Below are 16,775 nucleotides of genomic sequence, written 5' to 3'. Positions count from 1 at the left end.
GTATAATTATCTTTTCCATTTGCAGATTCAATATAATACAGCTAGTTCACCGTAAAATTTTCACTAGAGTTTTGCTTCTTGACTTTGTTTTATATGAAGTTAAATTAACTTTGTCAAAATTCTCACTTGGGTAATGATAACATGGTGGAAGCTATCTACCACATTCACAGCTGGAGCAGTGGCTAGCTTCATTTTCCTCAGAATTTTTTCCAGTCTTTATTACCTGTCATGTAGGTTCTCCTTCAGCCAGTCCTCTGAACTAGATTCTGATGGTAAATATGACAAAAACATTTAATAGAGGTATTAAATACTACTTTTTTAAAGCGTGAAATAGTGATGGACTTAACCACTTAGTCACTGAGTTCTATAACCGTATAACCATTAGATGTGTGGTATATAACGCAGCAGTTGTTGTAGCAAATTAATTATTTGTCTCCCAAAATATCTAACTTAGAGCAAAGAATAGTGATTTGAATGACCAGCTTGTGCTGCCTCTCTTAACAGATTCTTGGTCCCAGTCCCCGAGATGAACTTTTCCATCTCCCCTGTCCTGGCTGCGGCAGTTAAGAGCTGCCTTGCACTGTGCATGATAAACTGATTTTATTAGTATCATTTTAACAGAACTTTGCATCTGGCACCATCCCTGTGGCCTCCTCAGCACATTCTTGCATACCCAGTTCATTTCTGTGCCATACCTTTCTTTGTACCTAAATCAATTGATGGCTTTTAAAGAAATACATCTAACAATTAGAATTCTAGCAAGGCCTACAGTCACATAGCCTCACTGAAATCCTTTGTGAGGTACCTTTAAAAATGGCAACTTTTTTGAAGGACTAAAGCTTGTTTAATATGTAGAGGTAGTCTGATGAAAAAGTTCAAGCATTAAAGTCACCTTACCAACTAATGATTTTTTTAAAATCAGCCTCCCCAAATCATTCATGCAAATTCATCAGCCTAGGTACAAAAATCTGTACTCCCACATTTATCATGAAAAAGATGATAATGAAAGGCTATGATAATTTACTCACCCATCAGGAAAAAAATAATCTATTCTCAGCATGCAGGAGAAAATACTTTTACAAGACTGGCTTAGGGAGATATTGGCTGATATGAAATTATTAAAATAATAATAAATAATTGAGTGGTTTAAAGTGCATGTTTTGAGAGATGCAACAAGGTACTTTGCTCAGGCACTTATTAAGCAGCCAAGTATGTGTCGGTACATACAAGAGAAATGATAGAGTTCTCTAAACTGATTGGTTTATGGAAATTTTTACATAATATTATTTATATCAGCCTGTTGAGAATTCATTGAAATTCTGATTTATTTCATTCTGGCTTCTGTTCATGTAAACAACGATTCCATATTGAGGCTTACTTTAATAAATAAAGATTATCACTGGCAAAATGTGATTAAATAATTTGTAGAGTGATTTGACAGCATGGAGAAAGATTCACTAATGCTGTAAACCTTGTGACTTGTTTGTATCAGAAGTTCTAATGATCTTGCCTTATGTTGTAACTAAACTCTTTCTGTAGATCTTTTAAGATGATGTGATCGTTTTTTCGCATGACAGACAAATCACTTGAAATAGTTGGTCTTTTTGAAGGAAGGGCTTCTGGAGGCAGCTATTTGTTTAATTTTTTGGAGGCTTTTGAAAAACGCAGTATTTTTTTGTCTAGATTGCTCACCTGTGGTAGTAAGTTGGTGCATCTATTATTTCAGATATGAAGAGATGTTAAATACAAAAGGACAAATGGTTTCCAAACTCTCATGTACCGCGAATCAGTTGTATTTGGAAGCAGCTGCAAAGTACCTGAGTATGAACAGAACTGAGGAGATGATGCGAGTCCTCTCGAAACTCGATATAGAGGATCAGCTTGAGTTTCTGAAGTCTCGTGGATGCTTGCGCCAAACAGCAGACTTATTGAAAAGGGAAGGTCGAGAGGAAGAAGCTGCCAAGTTAATGAAACAACATGGGTTTGCTCTGGAAGCAGCCAACCTCACAGCTATAAAAGAGTTTCGTGCGTCGTGTTTGCTTGCTGCAGCACGTGCCGCTGTGACTTGCTGTTCGGAATCGGCCCTGGCAGACATGGAGGTCATCCTAAGAGAAGCCCTGGAACTTTGTGAACAAACTGGGCACAAGTCTGGCATTGCTGAGGCTGTGTTTTTGCAGGGAGCTCTGAAGGGAGACTTCGACAGGCTGAGCAACGCGTACTGGCAGTTCCTATCTCTGAATCATTCTGCTGGTGCAGTGGAAGCTCTCTTTGCATTGTGTCGTTGCAGCACTGTTAGCCAGGACATCCTCTTCATGGCACCACGCGGCTTAATGGCTCTTCTGAGCCTAGTTAGGGGTTTGAAGAAAGCAGCCACCAACGTGGAGAAAGATATGGTGAAGTCATGCTTTGCCTATTTTGGGATTGTCCCAACAGGTGACAGTTGCCAGGTGTCTCAAAATGAAGCTGAACCCATTCTCAAGTTTTTGTCAGACAAGCCAAGCCTAAAAGAGAAGAAGACAAAAGGTGATTTCTCAGTAAGCACAGAGGAGGTAAAATCAGCTTTGAATCAGCACTTGTTAAGCAGATTGTGCTCTATCACCCATGAGTTACTGAACAAGCATTACCCTGATATTTGTATGAAGTTCATTGCTGGCTTGAACTGTGAAGATAAAACCTGTGAGAATTACCATAGGCCCTTGTTGCGTCATGAAGCAAAGACGATATTTCAGTGTAAAATGCATCTGGTGGCAATAAATGGACTGCTGTTGGAAGCCACACGCACTTTCCCTAAAGAGCTACTGAATCAGTGCAAAAGCTTTGATGACATTTTGACTGCTGACAAATATGCATCATGTAAAGCCCTCCTACAAATGTTTTTTCCTAATCATTTTCATTTGAGAATCCTGTCTGAGAACCCAAAGGCGTGCAAAGAAACACTGGAGTTCAGTAACATTATTTCCAAACCCTGTAGAGCGCTGTTGAAGGAGTACATCACATTTAAGTTTAAAAAGGAAGATGCTGTAGCCAGAAGAGAATCAACTGACTTGTGGCTAAGTGTCATGCAGGTTTTCATCTTATCTTCGGGATATCCTGAAGAGCTTGAGAAACTTCTTTCTAAGGAAGAGGATGATTACAGCAAAGAACTAAACTTTGTTCTAGTAAAGAGTAAAGGCCGAGGAGGAAAGGCCAAAGGAATAGAGGGCAGACATGGTATGTTGCTTCCTGACAAAAATGATGAAAATGCAGGGAAAACACACTTGTGCTTCTTTCGACTTCTGGAAAATTCACTTGAGCAATTCTATGTTCATAAGAACCCGGAAAACTGTAAAAGGTTTTTTTTCCGTTTTATGAATGTCCTGGTCAAGAAATGCACAAGGTACCTGATTCCAAGCATAGGAAACACGGTGATGTTGTTGGAATTCCAGTATATTCTTTGCTGTGCTGTCCTGATGCGTCTGTCCAAGAACCTTACTCTCTGCTTTCCAAAGAGTTACATTGCTCTTCTTCATTACTGGGAATTTTTGTTCAGAAGCAAGGACCATAACAAAGAACTTCGAGACACATTTTCTATCATACAGGAGTACAGACCAAAGGACCCATATGTAGCTGTACAGAATTTCATGTTTCATCTCTGTTATCTAGCAAAAGTTTTATGTGGAGTTCATGGAATGTTCAATGTCCTTCTGGATGCTTTCCAGGATCCTGACTGCATAACTTCAGGGGAGGCTGAGCGGACTGTAGTGCTGTGCTTAGTGATGTTACTGAACGCCGACCAGGTGCAGGATTCTAAATATAGATCCCACTTATGTCGCTACTTTCCTGAAATCAAGGCAATGCTGAACTCAATGAGAAAAGACTCTCCCTCTAAAGTGCCTGAAAGATTGCTAAGGGTTGTGGAACAAGTGAGTGATGCTACACATGTAAGAGAAATCGCTGTAGGCCTGCAAGAGCTTCTGAAAGAGCGAGATGCAGAGTACTTGGTGGACTGCCGATGGAAGTGGGACTCTGCGTACACTCAGGGACACCCACCCATACGGGGCATCCTGTATGAAACCATAAACCTTGACAGGTTTGTGACCTCTTTGGATAAGACAGAATATGCTGATGAGCTAGAAAAGGAACTTGAAGGGGTTCATTGCTTAGAAGACCAAAAGGATCCCCTGGAAGTCATTGCACTCAGCAAGCAACAGAAGCAAGAACAGAAAGCGTCTGCTCAACGCCAGCTGCGTCGTGTTTTCCATTTCGTTTCTCTGTGCATGAAGTGGAAAAGGAAGGCTTGCTCCAAAGCTGAACCTGTTGCAACGGAAGGAGAGGAATTTTTATCAGACATCTTCAAAAAAGCAGATATTGACCAAACACAGTGTGACCTCTGTGGAGTCAGGTTCATTCAGAGCTCTGAGAACTATTTCAGCCGGTCAGAAAACGTGGAGCCAGACGCTTCTGAAGCTGTGACACCAATGGAGATCAGTGGGGAAGAAAAGTTGCATGCAGAAGGGAATGCAACTTCTGTGGCCAGTGAGGCTTACACAGAGCACAGAAACACAGATGAACACAGAAGGAATAATGCTGCCTACAAACACTATGCCGACTTTTTCAGAAGAAAGATAGATCCAATAATATATGATGGACTGGAAGTTGTGGAAGCTGTTACAGAGAAGACTTACACCCAAGATGGCTTAGCATATAAAGAGGGTTCCAACTTACGCCAGAGAAAAATCAAAGAGAATATTAAGAAGATTTCAGATGCAGTAGAGGAAATCTATGAGAGAAAAGACTGGGCTAAAGGTAGGACCTTTCCACTTTTACTTCAAACAATTTAATAAGTTATTTGTGGCCAAACTTCTCCACCTGACAAAGCTCCATTTGAAAATCTTAATGTTGTCAATAGAAGGGTATTTGCAGGTATTTCAGGTAGCTGGGGAAAAGAGGAACTGAGACAGCTGAAAATATTAAAAAATATATTCTCACCTCTTCCAAACACAAAGTAAACATCAGGTAGTACAGGTGAAGTGAATAGTGGTGAATTTTAACTACATGATCAGGTGTGCAGTGTTCTCTGAATTTATACGGTCTTACGATAGCCTGTTACGTTAGACCAGATAATATTTCCTAATTTTTCTACTATTTCCTACTTACTTAGTTCTGCCAGCTGTAGTAATTTGGATATGCAGGGGCAGAGTGTTAGGAGTGCTTGGAATCTTTGATTAAGGATATCCCTGAACTTTTGCTAGGGCTGAACAAAAGTGAATACTTAACTACAAATCTGTAGGGTGTCAGGCACTCAAAGTCAACCCTGGTATTATAAAGTTCAGTAAATTATGGTACTTAAGAGGTACGTATTTTGATATTTGATTTATTTTTAACTCATATGCATAAAGCATTATTCTATGCTGATTTTTGAAAGCAAAATTGAATGGCTGTATGAGTAGCCTAGGAGCAAAATTGTTTGGGGTACTTGATGTGCGAAAGTGACATCTTAAATCAAAACACTGTTATTGGCTTTAGTTGTAGAAATCCACCAACCCTGTCAAGTTGTCACTTTGCCTGTGATGTCTGACAGTAATGAAAAACTGTGATATTTGATATGTTCATCAGCTCTGATCAGTGAAATGCATTAAATTTAACCTAACTAAGAGTTAGTTTGTGGTCTTCATGTGTAAGCTTTATATTTACTCCTTGTGGAAAGCTTTTACATACGGATGAGGTCCATAAAGTTTTGCTTATTACTTAGTTGGCTTTCTGTTCAATGAACCATGATACTGATGAATATTATATATGTCATAGACTTAATTAGGTAATAGTTGATTTTCTTATGACAATTGTTTGATAAATGTTATCTTGTTCTTGCACTCAGTGAAACTATATTTACAGAAATTATTTGCCTTTGAGATTCGTTTTCCCTCACTTTGTAACAAACATTATTCCAGTCCTTAATGGTGCAGTTAAGCAAGGACTACAACATCTTGGGTCTATGTTTTACTTTGACTTGTTTAATTTCAGAGGGATAATGAAAGCCAGGAACTCAAATGCCCAAAAATAGATCACAGAATGGTTGGGGTTGGAAGGGACCTCTGGAGATCATCTAGTCCACCCCACTTGCTAAAGCAGGTTCACCTAAATAAACCAGAATGTTTTCAGAAGTTTCAGGTATACCTTAAAAGGGACAGCACAAGGATGGAGAGCCTCTCTGATAGTGCTAGAAATGTTGACTGGAATGGGGAGTAACACATACGGCATCTTCGTCCCCATTTGCCTGCACATGAGATGACTGGTGACTGAGACTTCTTGCTTTGCAGCATCATCATAGAGCACAGCTCTGAGTAACTTCATTTTGTGCTTGGCTCTTAGCTGCTGTCCATCTCTTAGCTAGTGTTTTTACAGATTGTTAATTGTGCTCCATTTCAGCTGAAGAAATAATAACCAAACAAGCCAACAAATTGGTTGCCACCATTGATGAGGCTCGTAAGTGGTTGAAGAAAATGGACTCTCATAGGATAAAAGAAGAAGGTATGTTTTCAAATTATAGATGTTTTTGTGCCCCTAGAGGACACTGTTCTGTGATGGTCTCTTAGCATCACTTCAGTCTCAAAGTCAGCAGTGTTGAGGATATTCACTTGCCCTCTAGGCAACAAGAAGGGGGCACCTCTGTAGGGCAGGGAGATTGAAGAGGAGCCATCTTCATCTTCACCAGCAAGGCAGTGCTGTTCCTTAACTCTAGTGCAGCAGTGCATTTATGGGCAGCATGGATCCGAGTTCTTGGAAACCAGCTTCCTAACAAATCTAATCCTTAGCTTGCTTTTAAGGGTTCTGTGGAAAAATATTATACGCGGTTGGTTTTCTTTTGTTCTCACTTCCATTTCACTTGGTTTTGCACCAAAAGTAACATACACTGATACGGTCTATTGCATCACAGACCTCTGAGGACAAATTTAAGACTTCATTGTTCCTACTTGTGTGTTTAGATTTAAGAACATACTTAGGTGGTGGGATTGCAGCAATTGCATTAAAAGGCAGCAATGAAGTGATCAGGCTTACAAATTGCGCTACAAGTAAAGCATTAAAGTAGCTGTATTTTAGAAAATGTGATTGTGATAAAGCCTTGTGTTAGACTTCCCTATTCCAAGAAAGATCTAGTTAATAAGACTACATGGAAGTGTTCTCAGTGTCTCACAAGCAATATTGTAGTCTGTCTTTTAAGTCAGTAACCAAATATATTGGCTGCTGAAACTGAACCTTGAAGGAAGAGAGACATACTTCTTAAAGTCAAAAACAATAACAATAGAAATGGATTTTCAGTGTAAAAATTAATTACTAGTGGAGCAAGTGGCTTAGCAGTCTCTGGTTCCTAGCAGAGCTATGAAGGACATTATAATATTAAGCCCAGTACTTCTTAAACGTGATTATATGAAGGTATATTGCTGGCATATAAAATAGCAATGACATAGCTTGTCATACTATCAAAAGGAAAAGGTCCTGGGGTTTTCCATTCTGCATTAATTTCTTGTTTTTAATATAGGCTTTGTACATGATAGAGACTTGGAAAATGAAGTGGAAGATGAAAGCATGGCTTTTGAAGAACTCGTCAATAAAAAACTCTCAAGAAAAAAAGGAAGATGCGGGAAATGATAATTAGAAAAAATATGCAGATGGCTATTCTATCCTCAACAATGTAATTTTAGAATTTTAAAAAATGTTAAAAAAAAGAAGAGAGGGATGGGGTCAGAAATGAGAAGAGTCTGAAGAGAAAAAGCAACTTACGCTGTTGAGTTTTTAATCACTTGTGTCAGAATAATTACCTATGTGCTGGTGATGTAGTTGTTAAAACCTGTGACAAGATAAATTTCCTTTCAAATCTATGTGGTAGCTTGAAAGTAACAAAAAGCCAAAGAAAAAAACAAGTAGGAAAAATAATGTTTCTGCCTCCTATTAGGGGTATTTTTCCACTCAGTCTTCTAATTTTTCTTCTTCCCTGTTAAATTACATCATCATTCTTCTGAGCTGGAATACTCAGAATAATAGAAGGATAGTTTCTCTGATTTAAAGAGGTTTTAATCGGTGTTTTTAGGTTACCATTGTAAATCTGCTGTGTTCTGAGTCTTCCTATGTTTGGAAAACGTTGAGTCTTTGGGTGAGGTACTTGCAATATCTCTCTTTTCTATTTTTATATACAAGAACAGTAATTTCTAAACACATTCATATTTTTGACAGTGTGAATACTTCTAATTAGATATGAAAGTTATATATTGTATGTCTTCTATTTGATCAGGTTTTGATATAAACTGTTACCTGTACATATTGAAATAGAGATAATCTTTCTTTAAAAGAGTATTACACATTTTAAGTGTTTTGTAATTTTAATTGACAAAAGGCTTTTTGTAATGTATAATAATGTTTTTATAAATTCTGTAAGATATTGAAAATCACTTGCTCTTGTCTTATTTTTTGAATGCGTTCTGAAAGCCGTATGTGGCTTGACTGCATGAATGAGGTTTACAAGTTGGGTCCAGAGTATCAGTTCATACTGATTCTGTTTTACTTCCGTGATTTCAATGTCTCCAACATACTGTAGTCTCCTTTGGGAACATTTTAAATTCATACATTTGAATGTTAAACGTAATTAATTAGGGTATTATTTAGTTGTTAAAATATTTTTGTCTTGAAAAGGCAGCCACTTTGTATACATAACAAATTATTTCAATAATTACCTTTTGCCAAAAGCTTAATAACTTGTTATTATGCTCAGTGTCGTGGAGTGGGACATTTTACATGGGTAAAAATGAAATGTCACTGTAGAATGGAGCAGCGTGGGCAGCAGTAATAGTTATCTATTGCATTGTAATTGCCGTTGTCTGCCAGAAGACTCTTTACCAAGTGCTTCGTTTTAAAGAAGCCTTGTTGCTTAAGCAAGCGTCTAGTAGATAGTTTAAAAACATACACTGATGAAATGTAATGCTAGTTGCTTGCACTATATAGAAATCAAGGATTCAGAAAGTTGGATCATTAATGTAACTTCCTTGCCTTTTCTTCTATAATGGTGTGTGGTTTGCATTTGAAATTACTCCAAGAAATTTTCCTGATTACTTTCTCAGCTTGAGTATTTACGTTTGTGGCAGTAAATGCTACCTAAGCTTTTTAAGGACAATTACAGTTTTAAAATCCTTGCTGGCCACAGTTCAAAGATCTAGTGATCATGCTTTCTTCTTATGGGAAAAATGGAGCTTTAACAAAATTATTGCAAAATGCCAACCAAAGGAGAATTAAGAACAGAAGTTACATTGCATAAAGAACTTTGTCTCGGGTACATTTCCTTGGTGCAGGGACCTGTCATCCTTGGTGTGGTTCAGTACAACGCTGATCATTATCTGACTCTGAATCAGCACTCCCAGATGGAACTTATTTCAATAGCATGTGAAAGAATGACTGCTAGCCAAAATTAATGGCAGTTCAAATTTCACGGTTCATGCTTTCAGGACTATATTAGGCTAAGATTTCAGTAATGTTCAAACAGAGATGGGAAATCTAGTTTGATCTCCAGTCCAATATCAGTGCCTAAAGGTTTTTTTCCCTTGTGATGACACACGTAAATAAACATAAACCTTTCTTTTCCATGGCAGTCTCTTCAGATAATAATGATCTGTGTGCATTAATCCTATTTGAGTGTTTAATTAGCAAAAAAAAGGGTTGTCCGGATATACCCTTGCATTTTTTATTTGTTTATTTTAAAATCTTTCTCACCCCTGGTGGAAGCTCCAGTGTTCTGGCACCAGCTAATGCCTTTGACTCAAAGGGCTTAAGAGCCATGACAGGTGCCTTGGTACGTGCGAGATGCTTATTGCACTGAAACCTTGGAACCGAGTGGAACTGGATGCAGGCTGTCAAGCGAATCCACCCATTTCTGCCTGTCTACGCCATGCTGAGTTGAAAAGAATTTAGAAAAGGCTTCAAAAGCACAGAAACCGGTGACTTAAAATCTCTCTCCCTGGTGATACAAAAATGACACCTAAATGCAAAAGAAGAACAAACTACATACTGCAGTTGGAAGACAGGGGTGTGGTCTGGAAGGTGAAAATTCTCCAAATACCAAACTACTCAAGAAAAAAAAAATCTCTTGCTCGCTTCAACCTCATATTAATACAAAGGACTGTATGGTAAGTGATGGGTATTTTCCACCTTTTTTGTTTATTCCTCTTAAAAGCATTGTTTCGTAATATTGCCCCCATTTTTATCCTAAAACACTTTCCTAAGAATCAGCTGTTACAAACTCTGACTCAGCAAAACATTTAAACACTTGCAGTTTTTTAAGTATTTGCCTTCAGTCCTAAAGGGAAGCCTTTTGCCTTTGTGCTCACTGAAAACATAAGAGGGAAGAAAATGTCTTATCTCCGTGTAAATAATAAGTTAATAATAATAATAATAATGATATATTCCTGCCAGCAGTCCCTGTGACATTATTTGCTGAAAACTGATTAGGAAAGCACCCTTCCTTGTATGAAAGGGGACCGCAGCTGTTCCTGCTGAGCTTCTACTTTTGATGTTGGAGCATTAAATTTTCACGAAAACTTTCACACCTCCACTAACTAAAGTGTCTCCAGGTCTTGCTGTGTGTTAAAATTTATGGCACCTCCATCATTCAGGCTTTCAGTTAGCGTGCAACTCAGAAATTTATTAGCAAAGTACCAGGCAACACCTGTACTCTTTACTTCTTGGTGTAGTAGATGTCAGAAATTTTGAGTCTCTTCCCTAATGCACATTTGTAAGAGCTGGTGTGGCTGGGATTGGAAGAGTTTACATAGTTAATTTTGTAATTTCATTACTACATTCATATGCCAAGATTTCTGACTGTACATATACTCAAAGTCAATGTGGAACACTTAGAGCCAGACAGTTAAACACTAAAGCAGTTGAATTTTCAGATTAATAGCCATTACAAACAAGTAGTCTGTGAGAATTAGAGCATTTATTTCAGTGTTCTGATGTGGACTTCTATTTTTTTCAGCCTGTGGTCTGAGCATGGTATGTGTACGTGCACAGGTGGTGTGTATTCATGTTGTCATCTTTGCTGTGTTGATTCTGCCTTGTTGCAAGAGAATGGGTTGCAGTGTCTTCAAAGTCAGATATGATCATCCTGTGCTGCTCCATCTGTGGAAATAGTTTTCAGGTATAAATTGGTAGAAGATGCTTACTTGCCTACAACCCATCTTCCCTTTAGTCTACACACAAAGTTTCATGGTTTAAATAAAGATGTAATTGTAAGTTACTTTAATTTGGCTTCTGATCAGCTGGTTTCTGTATTGTCCTGGGTAAACCAGTGCTGGAAGTTTAGCAAAAAAATGATAGGTTACCTCTAAGATCTTCTTCAATAACATAAATAATAATTATACCAGAAAGTAGTTTTCATTAAATCTTGCAGAAGTAAATCCTTCTAACTGCATTTTGTGAAGGGGTGAGTGGGTCTTGAAGCTACACCACACCAGTTCAGTGATACATGCCTCTCTGTGAATTTTTCATTGTAACATGTGCTTGTCTTGTGCATGATATTCTTGATGAAATCATGGAATGAGGTTTTAACCTTTGAACAATCAGGAACAAAACACTTGAGCTGTTTCAAAGTTGGCTGATTCTCTAGAAATAGGGTAGAGCAGAACATTAACAAGGAGATCTGCTGCAGACCTTCAAGTTACTCCAGTATTAGTGATGTCCCACTCAAAGTCAGCATCTATGTAGTTTGGGGCACCCTACATGCATTATACAGCCTTTCTCTCAGGATTTTTACATTTCTAGTAGTTTTGGGCAGGGTTCCCAAAAGTAGAAGAGCCCACGAACATGAAGCTACTTAAAAGGACTCTGAAGCAGAAGTAGATGAGGTGCCTATTTCTTATGGAGAAAGTTGGGTACCTTGATGAGATATGGAGCAAAAGAGCACTGCGCTGAGAAGTACTGGTGATCTGAAATGGTGTTTCAGATGTCAAAAGAGATGCAGAAAGGAAAACACTGAATACATTTGAGCTTTGACTGGGGGAGTCTAGGAGTAGAAGAGCATCAGAAGGGTGCAGCCTGGAAACCTTCACTAGTCTCTCTGTCAAAAAAAAAAACAGATTGGAGTTCTCTATTTTCACCAGGAGACAGCCAGAAAAAAAAAAAAAAAAGATTACTTGGAGGAGGATGTGATGATGAGTTACTTATATAGTAGCCAGGTGGCTGGAGTCCTTCTCTAGGCTGCTGAGATGGGCAGGTTTTAAACTTACCCCTCCTGGGAGGATGCTCTGAGCCATGGGCTATTTCCCTGGAGGAGCATTCACTGCAGCTGCTGCTGAAGGTGACTTAGTTCAGGATTTTTTGGGAGGCCAGAGAGAGGGTGGAACAGGGACCCATTCAGGAAGGGAGGACATGCACTGCAGTTGTGGGTGTCAACACCAGTAGTCCCACATGTGAAAAAACTACCAGCCCTTGAAAAAGGACCAGTAGCATCAGTGCTAGTGGTGCTTGGTCACCAGGGCAGGGTTGAGCCCCCTTTCTCTGATAAGTGACTGCTGAATTCATAGTGCAGCAAAACAACTTCAGCAGGAGAGGTGGAAATACCAGCAGGCACATCATCTGCTAAGCTGTAGGAGATGCGGAGTTAAACCTGGATCGCCTGTTCCCTGGGAGAATGCTCCGATATACAGGCTGGTCAATAGTGACCTTTCTATGTTTTATGGGGATGCCCACGGTGTGCAAGAACCTTGGGGACTACTTTACTGCATTAAGGTAGAAGATGAGAAAGATGCATTTTCTGGATCCTGGTTGGACTTACAGGAAGGTAACACGCTGAGCTGCCTAACCTTGTCAAAATATGCCAGTCTGGGTGTAAAACAGAGATACTGGTTCAGACCAAGGGTGGTGCAGCTGGATATCTTGCGTTTGCTATTGGCCAATTGCTAATCCCATCCATTTTCTTCTGAAGCCCTTCCCTCTACCAGTCTGCTCCTTTATAGGGTCAAGTTTGAAGTGACATTACCTTTAAGGCAAGGAATGCTGTTTCACAGCCCATCCCCATGGTGATGGGGCTACTCCTGCCCTTATGTCCATTAAATGCTGATACTACTTACATAACTCCATCAATTTTTAGAGTTGGGAGTTTTTAGGATAACTGGTGCTTTGCAATCGTATATGATAATTTTTCACTTAAAAGTGATGGAGTAAGTTAGCAGTGCTGTTGTATTTATTTGAACCATGATGATCAGCAAGATATAAAGCATGTAAATACTTTGTTTTAACAAATCATTTAGAACCACGTTTTCCACAGTTCCTAGGTAAAACAAGGTCAAATTTCCTTAAAGATGCACTTTAAGCAGTTAACAAGGAACACTTGGCTCAAGACCTGCATGAAGAACAGAGAGATCAGGCTGAAGTGAATAAGTAAGTAATGAAAAAAACCTGTCAGCTTCCAAGTCACTCAGTTTGTCTCTGTGAGTAACATGCCTTTTTCTTGACCCTGTCACTTTGAATGTGTCTGCTGTTCAATCTGATGCTTTTCAGACAAGATTAAACACCAGCTAATAGGAATTTCCCAGTGTTACATTCACAGTTTCTCACCACTCTTTACTTTGGCTGGAGGAGTCACTGATGTTTAAAAAAGGAATAAACTTGTAGTAAAATGAGCTGTACCTGTGAGCTGGGGTGTTTATAGCTCTGTGCTCTGCAGAAGTCTTGTTGTAAGGGGAAAGAAAAGACTTTGGTTGTTGTGTGGAATACTTTTTGTGCTGAGAATTAAAACTAGATTGCTCTTTGTTACTGAACTCTGAATATGGGTTGTGGAGGAAGGACAATTTTGCTCATTTCCACCACCAGCCCTAAGGACATAAATCCTTCTTTATCCCCTCACCTTGCCCATTTTGTGTGGTCCAGTTCAGAAATAGCTATCTCTGCCCATTTTTGCTGAAGCCACAAGAGCTTCAAAAAGATCCTTGTGAGTCATTGAGATAAAGGTGCCAAATCTTCAGTAGGTAGTGTTTTGGGGACCTAGATTAGACAACTGCCTTTTGCCAGGAGGACCTATAACTCTCTTGGGCAGCTGTCAGGACTGACTCAAGCTCATCCAGGGCTGGAGCCACCACTTGGGACTGGCTGCCATTCCCCAACTGTAAAACAAGCCCTTCCAGGTGTAACGAGCTTTTAATATGAACTGGAATAGCCTGGTAATATATCATGGGGCTTTGATTGGCATCAGTGATGCATCCGTTTTTTGATTGAAGCCTTTAGATAGGATTTGCTAGAGCACAATCTGAAGAAGTTGTGTCCTTGTAGAAGAAAGGGCACAATCTTTCCCTGTTGAAAGCTGTAGTATGGACCTCCATTTCCATATTCCTGTTGACCAAAATTGGAATAGGAGAGGAGCGGAGCCCCTTCTTGTCTGAGAGCCATCTTCTAGCCATCCACATTTTGTATTCATTCTGCAAAGGTTAATAAAATATTAGCTAGAAATGTGGGATTAAATAATCTATCTACCTAGATCGATTGATATATAGACTTCCTTTGACCAATCAAACTCCAAAAAGTCCCAAACTGTATAAATCTTTTTTTCTTTGTGAAAGCTACAATAGTCAGAATAAGAATGGAGTTGGGAGGTTTTACCTCAATTATAAATGTGGTGATATCTCCCTTTTTAATCTAATTACTTTTATGCTTTCTCTTTACCAGTATTACAAGCCCAGTCCTTGAGATCTGGGCTAGAATACTGTCCGAACACAGGTTTTTGTTTTCCCTTTAGCTACATGTGATGGGCAATCTTATATTCATGACCACAAGCTTTCCCCACTCCTCCGAGTGCCAATCCCACAGTTTTAGAGATGTTGCACACTGGCTTAAAATGAAAGGATTATATTGTGCGTTTAATTAATTGTGATGCTTTCTATATACCTTTGTTTCCTGAATCTTTTAAAGTGTCTTCAGCCAAACCTGATTTTCCTCCCCAGCCAGGGGTGCTTGATTTACCACTTGCTTTCAAAGAAAACAAAAATCTGAAGCAAGCACTTTCTGCCAGGAGCCATGTATTGAAGAGAAATACCAATTTGTCATGAGACTTGGGATTAAACTTCAAAATTTGGAAATTGTGAGGCATATGACTGAATTGGACTGTTTATGACAGAGGAAAGAGAAAGCAAAATAGTTTTATCATCAAATTTCCTCTGTTCATTTCCATTCCTAAGAGGTGGGGTGGAGATGATCAGCAATGAACACCATGTGAGATTTTCTAGCAGCATTTTAGTCAGCACCTAATGAAGTGTGCTGTAGAAACCTCTTCTTACACAGGGTGTTAGCTAAGAAGCGATGTCATATTTCGAAATGAAGCACTTGGGCAGTGGGTGTGTGTGGAGGAGAGAGTGGGATCATGCTGTAAAAAGTGCTCACATTTTTAGCCAGACAGCACTTCTGCAGCAAATAAAATCTCTCTCTCCAACAGATGGAGGAGAGGTGAGTGGGAGGGAAGTTTGGAAGTGCACTTTGTCATTTCTGTTCGCTCACTGCTTTGGCTGCAACGGAGGGTGCATGAAATACCAGCCGATAGAAGGGTGGATTAAAAAGTGCAGCAGTACCAAGGAGGTAGAGGCAACTCTCCATAATTATGGAGCAACTTCCATCTGGGACCATCAAAATACTTCGCAAACATCAGGCAGCTGAGCTTTATGATATCCCAGTGGACATGTATCGATCATTCCTATTTACAGATGGAAAAATTTGGAAATAGAGTGTATGATGAGCTTTAGGTGCACAAGAATATTGATTTGTAGGGGTGGGCTTCATGCTATGGGCATCTTCTGCTTGCAGCACAGGACCTCACTGCCTACAGGTGTTGTTCAGACTCAGACCAGCTGCCTGGCATTAACATGGACAGTTCTGTACGTGCCTGACCCAGCCTTCCCCTGGAATAGAGTGTCATTTACTTTCCTTGATCAGGATTAATTTACCTGTCACTTTCATTAGAACTGATGACTTTAAAGCTCTCCTGGAAAACAAGTTTTCTCATCTGAGAATGGCAGGGAGACAATCACTGAGAGTATCTGTTTCTACTGTTTCTACCTGCAAAATCTTATTTTTTTCCCCCTCAACAGTTGTTTTAAATGGGAAAAAAGTATCTTTGTTGCAATATAAATTAATTAGCCTTCCACAATTCCTCAAAAAAGGACTGCTATTTTAAAGCAAGGTTAAAATCATGGTTACATGTTGGTATTTGGGTAAAAGGTTTAAACATGAGCTCAGAGATATCTGTAAGTTCCGCTGTCCATGCACTGGAAGTAACTTTCTGAGTATGCTTGCATTCAGCATAAACCCTTCCAGACACATTTTAGTCTTATTTATACTTGTGGGAAAGTGGAGTAAATTGGTAAAAATCAGATTATTTTCACCAGAATGAATGGAAAACAAGCAAAACCAGTGAAGTTCTTCAAGTCTTAGTTCAGCGCAGTCAGGTCTCAATGTGCAAGCTGAGGTGGACATTCTGAACTACTCTGAACCTGTTTGGTCAGAAATCAAAAAAAGAATGTTCTTTTGGCAGTTTGACTGGATGTCAATAGTATCAAACTGCTCGTGAAGGCTACAGGGCAATAAACCTCGTTTTCTTTCTCAGGTTCTAGAAAGTGCTTATTTCTGTGGCTAGGAGACTGCGTCTCTGTATATATGAGGATTTCTTAAGCTAAGCATCTGAAATATTAGACTGTTTTTCTTTGGGAGGTGATTCTGCCTCGGTCACACAAGGGCTTGGTGTTCTGGCTGCTTGATTAGGTATCCAAAGCACG

General features: G+C 39.3%; 1 protein-coding gene across 3 annotated transcripts in view; it reads left to right on the top strand.

Annotated features, from left to right (window-relative positions):
- TRANK1 (tetratricopeptide repeat and ankyrin repeat containing 1) overlaps window positions 1-9,591 on the top strand; it is a 55,473-nt gene extending 45,882 nt beyond the window's left edge. For 2 of the 3 annotated variants that reach the window (XM_082044201.1, XM_082044202.1), the window contains exons 23-25: window positions 1,727-4,785; window positions 6,406-6,507; window positions 7,517-9,591. In XM_082044201.1, coding sequence (XP_081900327.1) covers window positions 1,727-4,785; window positions 6,406-6,507; window positions 7,517-7,626 — 3,271 coding nt within the window. In that variant the 3' untranslated portion in view covers window positions 7,627-9,591. The remainder of the gene's footprint in view (window positions 1-1,726; window positions 4,786-6,405; window positions 6,508-7,516) is intronic. The other variant, XM_082044203.1, reaches the window with a different exon arrangement.
- Window positions 9,592-16,775: the final 7,184 nt, after the last annotated feature.

Source organism: Streptopelia decaocto, assembly GCF_964273445.1.
Source record: "Streptopelia decaocto genome assembly, chromosome: 2".
Lineage (NCBI taxonomy): Eukaryota > Metazoa > Chordata > Aves > Columbiformes > Columbidae > Streptopelia > Streptopelia decaocto.
Note: the sequence above shows the minus strand (reverse complement) of the source record. Positions and strands in the feature narration are given on the sequence as shown.